This window comes from Bidens hawaiensis, unplaced genomic scaffold (genome assembly GCF_021521415.1).
Source record: "Bidens hawaiensis isolate Kalapana, Puna unplaced genomic scaffold, B.hawaiensis_p1.1 tig00020413_1, whole genome shotgun sequence".
NCBI classification, from domain to species: domain Eukaryota; kingdom Viridiplantae; phylum Streptophyta; class Magnoliopsida; order Asterales; family Asteraceae; genus Bidens; species Bidens hawaiensis.
Genome location: NW_027493107.1, coordinates 281,716 through 291,530, shown reverse-complemented (window position 1 = coordinate 291,530; position 9,815 = coordinate 281,716). Strand labels below are relative to the sequence as shown.

The window sequence follows — 9,815 nt, the reverse complement described above, 5'->3', positions numbered from 1 at the left end:
TGTGTGGATAAAAGATTATTATATATTTTCATAATAATTAACACTTAATATGTGTTGGTAATACCCTTTAGCCACGGTTGGTGTTGGTGGGAAAATTTCCCCCAAAATTGACAATCAAATAAATATAAAATTACCTACACATTTGACAACTTTTAATTATGTGTAGCTATATTATCTACACATATGTAAAAAACTAATAAAAGTGTAGGTAACTAATAAAGTTTAGCAACACATAATATTTGTAACTAATTGTGTAGATAACTTAAATATGTAATTTTTTGTTTTTGTTTTTCAAAATGACAGGGCAAATAAATACCTACACATATTTAAAATTGAACAATATATGTAGATATTTGTTTCATATAAATTAAGTAATAATTTTATTTTTAGATGACATGGCAAAATAACTACCTACACATATTTAAGAATGCATAATATGTGTGGATATTGTATACGTATAAATTTAGTATATAAATGCTTTATTTTTTTGGAAATGACGTGGTTAAATAGATACAGACAAATATTTATTAAATTTACAACATGTGTAGATATTGGATACACACTATAAGAAAAATGATCACTAGCGACTAAATTATTAGGTTCATTAAGGGATACCAATGAAGCCCAAACCTGATGGAAAACCTGAAATCCGACACAATTGGACGGGTAATAACCATCCCATTAGTGTATGGGAAGGGTTTGGGATTAGTTTTTTCATGGGTTCAGGATGGGCATGAGATTTCTAATATATTTGATTACCTGATCCGGTTACCCGATATCATAACCCTATTTATCCGATTATATACTAGATAATTTTCCTATTTTTAGTGTTTGTGACCCAAAACGATAATACTACAAGGTACAAAAATAAATTTGTACTTGTTACTATAGGTTTTGATGATTTGATATAAATTCGTAGAGAACCCCATGTATGTTTTTTTTTCCTTTTTACGGATTTAATGGTTATTCGTATGCTGGATTGAATTTGTTAGTGTCAAATTTGTATATCTTCAAAAGTGTATGCGTGTCTTTTCTCTTAAAACATGAAAATGGTATTTGTACTACTAAACCATGTACTATTTAGGACTATCTTAGGAGAAATAAGAAGACTAGGTAAATTATTTTCCTTGCCTTCGAAAAAAGATTCACTCAATAATTCATAACATAAACCTAAAAAAAGAGCATATATCCAATAAAAGAATATGTTGAAATACACTAAATGTTGTTTTTACTTCTTTACGGTAAACAAGGTAGTTTCATTTTTTATTTAAATATATGATTATATATTTGAAATAGAATCATGTCTTTCACATACACCTATTTATTTGTTTAACTAAATAAACTTTATATGTTTTATAAAATAGAACTAATATAAATGAAATGAATTCAAATTTTAATTGTTTAAATATAACTAATATAAATATAGCTGTACAAAAGTCAGCTCTGTAATTTATCCTTCAAAATGCAGTGGAGAAATCATCTCCATGAATTGGTTTTATGTTAATATTACCCAACCCTCCTAGTCCAAAATCCTTACCAAATTGGCGTGATTTCCCCCCTTTTCAATTGATAAGAGATTCCACATCCTCCAAACAAGGAATGGATTGCAAGAATATATTACCCCTTCTCAAAGATTTTCTCCCTCTTCAACAACAGAAGTTCGAAACGTTAAACCCTAATTTTCCCAATTCAATCAAGAGGTTAGTAGTTTCTATTTGACATTATAAAAATCAAACTTTTGTTGTGAAGTTTAATCTTGCTATGTCTGTTTTGGATTTGCATAAGTTCTTATTCGTACAAAATAATTAATTATGTGCATTCTTAATTATTTTTCCATATTGTGTTCATACATAAATCGAATTAGTGTATACAAATGTAGTACATATAATTTAGGCCTTGTCGATGTGTATGAAACATTTTTGAAGTAAATGGATTTTGAGGGTCATGACATGATTTAGGTTGCAAATTGGTTTGAACTTCAAAGTGCTTTTCTAATTTGAGGTTGCACCCTAGTTTGGGCTTCAATGTGTGTTTCTAATTTTAGGTTGCAAGCTACAAATTTTGTTTATTTAGGCTGCAACTTTCACAAATAAATTTTAATTTAAAAAATGACAATAACAAAATATATATTTTTTGTTCTGATTTTTATTTTGTTTGTTTAAGTTTTTATTCTAAATCCGTGTGTTTATGTTATTATTGTTCTTTCATTTATTTATTTAGAAATGGGTCATCAGTGGGTTAAGAATGAGAATCGGGTTTCGACGGAGTATGTTTACGGGGTAAAAGAATTTCTGAATGTCGCCCGACTAACTTTGAACTCTAGCGGGTTAACTTTATGCCCGTGTGCTAATTGTCTCAATTCAAGACTGCAAAATATACATGTCATTGCTGCCCATTTGATTAATGTGGGAATTGATAAGTCGTATATACGGTCGGTGTTCCACGGTGAAGATGAAGTCGATGAAGACGTGGGACCTGATGATTTTGCTAATTAAGAATCTGCTGGCTTAAGAGCAGGATTAGAGGATGCAATTGGTCATCCAATATTTAATATTGGCTCTACCAATGATCTATTTGAAAATCACCAACCAGATAATGAAAATAATCGTTATAAGAAACTGCATGAAGCACTAAATAATCCTTTGTTTGAGGGATGCAAAAATTCTTCTACCCTAACGTTTGTTGTGAAGTTTATGAATTTGAAAGTGATGAACAAATGGACTGATAGTTCTTTTGAGATGTTTCTGAGGTTGTTACATGAGGTACTTCCTGCTGGTAATAATTGTCCAGAGAGCTATTACGATGTTAGAATGATTCTTTGTGAAGCTGGTTTAGGTTATGAGCTTATTGATGTTTGTCAATATGATTGCACTATTTTCTATGGTGAAAACAAAGATGCCATAACATGTCCAATATGTCAAAGTAGTCGTTATGTGCGCAACAAAATTGCATATAAGAAGTTGCGATACTTTCCAATAACGCCTCGTTTAAAGCGCTTATATGCGTCTCGCCACACGGCTAAAGACATGCGGTGGCATAAAGAAGTACGCAAGGATGAGGTGGGAGTTTTGCGTCATCCTGCTGATGGAAGGGCTTGGAAACATTTTGACGAGTTGCACCCAAATTTTGCAAGCGTTTCGAGGAGTGTACGATTGGGGCTGGCTTCAGATGGGTTTAACCCTTTTAGCAATATGACAACCACACATAGTATGTGGCCAGTCATTTTGATGCCATATAACATGCCGCCTTGGTGTACGATGCATAAGAGCAGTTACCTTTTAAGTTTATTAATTCTTGGGCCAAAATCACCAGGTAAAGACTTTGATGTCTTCTTAAGGCCACTTGTAGATGAACTTAAAATTTTATGGCATGATGGTGTTGAAGCGTATGATAGATATTCCAAATCACATTTCACTTTATATGCCGCAGTAATATGGACGATTAGTGACTTCCCTGCTTATGCTTACCTGTCTGGGTGGAGCACTATGGGCAAATTGGCATGTCCAATATGCCTAGAGGATACTCGTTCTAACCGCATCCGTGGTAAGCAATGTTACACAGGGCATCGATGTTTTTTAAGTAAAGCACATAGGTGGAGAAAGAACTTAGCGTTTGACGGAAAGCAAGAGAAGCGACAAAGACCTCGTCAATTTACAGGTGATGATATTTTACGACAGTTGGCAGATATACCTAGTTGCACTACCGGAAAAGCACCTAGTAACGAGGATAGGAAGCATAAACGAGGTACTTATGAGTTGAACTGGTCAAAAAAGAGTATCTTGTTTGAACTTCCATACTGGTCTAAATTACTAATGCGTCATAATCTCGATGTTATGCATATAGAAAAAAATGTATGTGATAATATAGTAGGGACGCTGTTAAATGATCTCGTGAAATCAAAGGATACTATAAAAGCACGTTTAGACTTGGAGGATATCAACATTCGCAAGGAACAATGGTTGAAAGAGAGAAATGGAAAATTCAACAAACCCCATGCTGATTTCACGTTAACTAGAGCTGAATGTGTGGAGTTTTGCAAATTTATCAAGTCTGTTCGCCTACTTGATGGCTATGCGTCCAACATAAGTCAGTGTGTGACAGACCATAATACACTTGGTGAGATGAAAACGCATGATTCTCATGTATTACTTCAGAAAATACTCCCGGTTGCCATTCTCCCTATCTTGAATAAGGAAATACATGCTACTTTGATCGAGTTTTGCCAATTCTTTCAAAAGCTACAAAAAGTCAAATCTAGGTGAGGGGTGGGTGTTAGCCTTGCTAACACCCCTCCGATGCCTAAGTCAGTATCATGATAGGAGAATAATAATACTGAAAATGAATATAAATTAGAATACATACCTTAGCTATTTAACATCAATGTTAAATTTCTCAGGATAGCAATTATCCTCGGGATAGAAGTCTTACATAAAATATTTTTTTAGGTGTATAGCGTTCCAAGCCCTTGGTAATAAGTTACCATCCAAAGTAGACAATCTGTATGCCCCCTTTCCTGCTTCTGAGTCAATCAAGTAAGGATCTTCCCACTTTGGTGCAAGCTTTCCATCTGTAGGATTTGTAGTAGTCTGAAAAGCTTTTCGGAGAACTAAATCTCATTCTTGAAATCTACGAACCCTGATATTCTTGTTGTAGGACTTTGCTATCTTCTGCTGGTAAGATGCCATTCTGATCTTTGCTAAATCCCTGAGTTCTTCTACTGCAACAAAATCTTCAAGTAGACTTTGAGTATTATCTTCGGGGATCTGATGACTGACTCTGGCTATAGGGATAACCATCTCTGTAGGGATAACTGTTTCAGCTCCAAACACCAAGGATAAAGGAGTTTGACCAGTAGCATTCTTCGAAGTGGTCCTATCCGCCCAAAGAACAAAATGTAGTTCCTCAGCCCACTTTCCTTTCTTAGACCCCAACTTTTTCTTCAGGTTATTGATAATGATTTTGTTGCTTGATTCGGCCTGTCCATTAGCCTGAGGATGGACAGGTGTTGAAGTGATCATCTTAATTCCCGAACTGACATAGAAGTTAGTTGTTCTCTTGCCAATGAATTGTGAGCCATTGTCACACACTATCTCTGCTGGAATTCCAAATCTTGTCAGTATATTGCGCTTGATGAATGAGATAACCTCTTTTTCTCTGACTTAAACAAAGGCTTCCGCTTCAATCCACTTCGAGAAATAATCAGTCATTGCCAGTACAAAGACTTTTCCTCCTGGAGCTCTTGGAAGTTTTCCCACAATATCCATTCCCCACTTCATGAAAGGCCAAGGGGATATAACATGATACAAGGGTTCAGCTGGCTGGTGCAAAATGTTGCTATGTCTCTGGCATGCATTACATTTCTGAGAATAATTCATAGCATCCCTCTTCATCATTGGCCAAAAGTATCATGTCCTCAGGATTTTGGAGAACAGTACTCTGCCCCCAGTGTGATTCCCACAGTCTCCTTCATGGATATCCTGAAGAACTTCTTGAGCTTCTTCCTTCTCCAAGCACCTAAGATATAGTCCTGCAAGAGATTTTCTGTATAATATATCATTCATTATAGTATATGGGATTACCTTTGTGTGAAAAGCTCTTGGGTTTTTCATCCTTGCGAAAAACTCTTGGGTTTTAACTCTCATATCTTCATCATCTTCTGATATTTCATTGACACCTTGCTCTCCTATTGCTGGACTCAGGATAGGTATGATAGGAATCTGGACACCTTCCGGCATCTTGAAGGATGAAGCTAAATATCCTACGGCATCCGCTTCAACATTCTCTTCTCTAGGTATCTGTGAAATATCAAACATTTCGAAACACTTTGCTAGTTTTTTTACTAGCTCTAACATTTCATTAGTTTTTCTCCTCTAACAGTATATGAACCATTAAAATGATTAGTTAATAATAATGAATCAACATATACTTGAATAAACCTGATTTTCATGTTGATTGCTAATTGCAATCCTGCTATCAAGGCTTCATATTCTGCCTCATTATTTGTGGCTTGAAATCCGCAGGATATGGATTGAGGTATAATGTCCCCCTGTGGCGATTTCAGCAGGATCCCGAGACCTGTTCCTCTAACATTTGAAGCACCATCAGTGTATAGAGTCCACTTATCTTTGGTTTCTTCAAGTTGTTGGACTTCCAAGTCTGCCTCTTCTTTGAGTTTACTGGTGAAATCAGCCACAAAGTCTGTTAATGCCTGAGATTTGATGGCAGTCCTAGGTTCATATGTATTATCATATTAGCTTCACAGCCCATTTTGCCATTTTTTCTGACATTTCTGGTTTTCTCAAAACATAATAATAGATGGGATGTTGTTGACCTTCGAGATCCTTGGTCAAAACTGCACTTACAGCATTATTTGATACAGCTAGATATATGGATAGAGGTTCACCTTCCTCGAGTTTTACAAATAGAGGAGCTGAAGAAAGATAAGCTTTTAAGGACATTAAAGCTTACTCATGCTTACTGGTCCATTCGTACTTCTTATTTGTCCTCAGGATATCATAAAATTCTTTGCACTTTTATGAGGATCTGGATATGAATCTGTTGAGCGCTGCTATCCTGCCAGTTAGCCTTTGAACATCCTTGACTGATGCTGGGGATTTTAGATTCGGGATAGCTTGTATCTGTTCTGGACTCACCTCTACTCCCCTTTTGGTGACCATGTATCCCAAGAATTTGCCAGACTTCACTCCTAAGCGACACTTTGAAGGATTCAGCATCATGTTGTATTTGTCGAGGATATCAAATGCAGTCTTGAGATCTTGGAGGTGATTCTTGGCTTTCTTGGACTTCACCACCATATCATCAATATAGACTTCCATCATGTCCCCCAGTTGGTCTTTGAACATCATGTTAACTAACCTTTGATAGGTTGCACCTGCATTCTAAGTCCAAAGGGCATAGCAACATAACAATAAATACCTGTGGGGGTCATGAAGGCCGTGTCTTCTTGATCTGAGGGCTCCATTTGGATTTGCTGAAATCCTGAGGATGCATCCATAAATGTCAGCATTTCGTGGCCGGCTGTAGCGTTTACCATTGAATCTATGTGTGCTATAGGGAATGGGTCTTTAGAGCAGGCCTTATTCAAGTATGTGAAATCTTCACAAACTCTTCATCTGCCATTATTTTTCTGTACAACCACCACATTTGATAACCATCGGGGATATTGAACTTCCCTAATCATATTCGCTTTCAAGAGTCTTTCTACTTCTTCTTGAATGATTGTGTTTCTCTCAGGTGAAAACTTTCTTTTCTTTTGATGGATTGGCCAGAAAGAATTATCAATTCCAAGTTTATGTGTTATAATATCTTTGGAAATACTCGTCATATCTTCATGTTTCCATACAAATGTTAACAGTCTTGACTTGAGGAAATCGAGCAATTTTGACTCAATATCCTCAGGAATGCTCGTTCCTATCAGCGCTTTGACTTCAGGATCCTCGGGATAAGGAAGTACTTCTTTAATTTCTTATTCCTTGGCCTCCATTACGTCTCTTGCCGGCTTCTGTAATTGCTACGCCTGCTAGGATTTGGTAGTACACTTCATAGAAGAGGTGTATCAATTCTTTGCATCTTGTTGATCACTGATGATTTTGATAACTCCCCACGGACTTGGGAGTTTCACACATTGGTGATAAGTGGAGGGGACTGCTTCCATGTCGTGTATCTAGGGCCAGCCTAATATAATATTGCAACAAGATAAACAGTCAATAACACAAAATTTTTGCATCTTATTTACCCCTTCAACATATACTGGGAGCTTGATTTTTCCAATAGTTTTCTTAGTCTCTCCACTGAATCCAACCAATATTGAGGAGTAGGGGTGTGCAAATCGGGTTACCCGCGTAAAATTGGCAAAACCCGACCCGAACGGATACCCGATTTCTGTCCAAATACAGACCCGCAGCCCAACCCTATTCTATATCTCGGGTATTTCAGGATTTTCGGGTCAGGTCTGTCGGGTAGTTGAAAATACCCGAACCCGATCGTTGTTTTCTGATTTTGTTTGCTGATGCCTGTTTGGCTGCTTCCAAAACTATAAACCCCAATACTTAAATTGTATCTTAATGAAGATGTCAAATTCATGGCTGTATAACAGTTCAAAAACAAAAAAACAAACAAAATAAATGTCTTGTTTTGTGTATACCAAGGGCTTTTGCTAAAGAAGAACGTGAGTAGGCCTCGGCTAAAATCACAATGAAGTGAATAAAGGTAAGAAAGTGGCTGATGGTGGTGATAATAATGGTGATAGAGACAGTGGCTGATGGTTGTGGTAATGGTGGGCTGATCGATGGTGGTGATAGCGACGGTGTCTGATTGATGGTGGTGATGTCGACGGTAGCTGAGGATGAAGAAAAGAGGTGGCCAGCCACTGGTGTTTCGTGGTGTTGAACAATGATCGAAGAATCGGTGGCCTTCGTCGGTGTTGGTGGTTGTTTTAATTGGGGGTAACAGAGGTTTTGTTTTATATTGAAAAAAATCAACCACATAAAGAAGATTGAAGGGTGACTAACTAAAGGATCGGGTTTTTTTTGGCTTATATGCGGGTACCCGCAATTTTTACCCGACCCGACCCGATACCCGAATTTTCTAAATATTGTTACCCGCAGAAAGTTTTATATAGTATATTTCGGGTCGGGTTCGGGCATATTTCGGGTCGGGTTTCGGGTTTTTGCGGGTATACCCGTATTCTGCTCACCCAACTGAGGAGCTGGGGATAATCTCATCCTCGGGAATATTCATCTTTTTCAGCACATCAAGTTGAATAATGTTGACAGAGCTTCCACTATCTATAAGGATCATGGGCACATAATGGTTAGCCACGTATAATGTTATTACCAAACTATCATGGTGAGGATCCTGAATATTGACTCTATCGTATTTATCAAAGGATATGGTCTTTGCTTGAGTGAGGATGGATGTCTTTGTTGGTCTATCAACCACTTCTAACTTTCTTTGATCAACATTTCTTTTTGCAGCAGAATAAGAGGTTCCACAGATGTCAGATCCTCCGGATATGAACATGATTGTTTTTGCATTTGTTGGTGAAGGAGTCGCCTTTTCAGGAACTTTTTCAGGATTTTGCTCTCTTCCATTCTTCCTGCCAAGTAGCTTTTTCAAGTGGCCCTTGCTAAGAAGATAACTAATCTCCCTTCTGAGTTCAATGCAATCCTCAGTCAAGTGCCCAAAATCTTCATGGAAGGCACACCATTTTGATTTGTCTTTCCAGACTCCTTGTTTCTCAATCTTCTTTGGCCACCTGGCTTTCTCACCTAAATCCTGCATGCCACACATTAGTCCACCAATATCAACAGAAAAACAATATTCAGAGATCTTAGGATATTCTTCATCATCTACTGCATTAATCCTAGGGATCAGGCTTATAATAAGGTTTTGATTGATATGATTTTCCTGGGGATTCGGCTTTCCTGTTCGTCTGATCATACTTCGGGATATCGATATTTTTAAAGTTTTTCTTATCATCTTCTAGCCTGATAAACCTCAGAGCTCTGCTTCTTGCTTCATCCAACGACCTGCATGGAGTCATAACAAGATCATCATAGAAAGAGGAGTCTTTCTCTAACCCCAACTTAAGAGCTTCCATTGCCGAAGCAGGGTTTAAATTTGGAATCTCCAGTGACTCCTTGCTAAACCTGGTAATAAAATCTCTCAAGGATTCCCCAGGATTCTGGGTAACCCTATAAAGATCACCTGTCATCTTCTCAAAGATTCTACTGCAAGAAAACTGGTTATTGAACAAGTTAACTAAATGAGAAAAGGAAGTGATGGTGTTAGGA

The 9,815-nt window shown here is 37.1% G+C and overlaps 1 protein-coding gene across 1 annotated transcript; it reads left to right on the top strand.

The window, feature by feature from the left end:
- Positions 1-2,693: 2,693 nt before the first annotated feature.
- On the top strand, positions 2,694-4,262 carry LOC143560589 (uncharacterized). Its single transcript, XM_077048865.1, has one exon. It carries the CDS (start codon positions 2,694-2,696, stop codon positions 4,260-4,262), a length of 1,569 nt encoding a protein of 522 aa, XP_076904980.1.
- Positions 4,263-9,815: the final 5,553 nt, after the last annotated feature.

What these genes read in the sequence shown, in the direction of transcription:
- LOC143560589 (XM_077048865.1), top strand. Translation starts at nt 2,694, where the DNA reads ATGAATTTGAAAGTGATGAACAAATGGACTGATAGTTCTTTTGAGATG.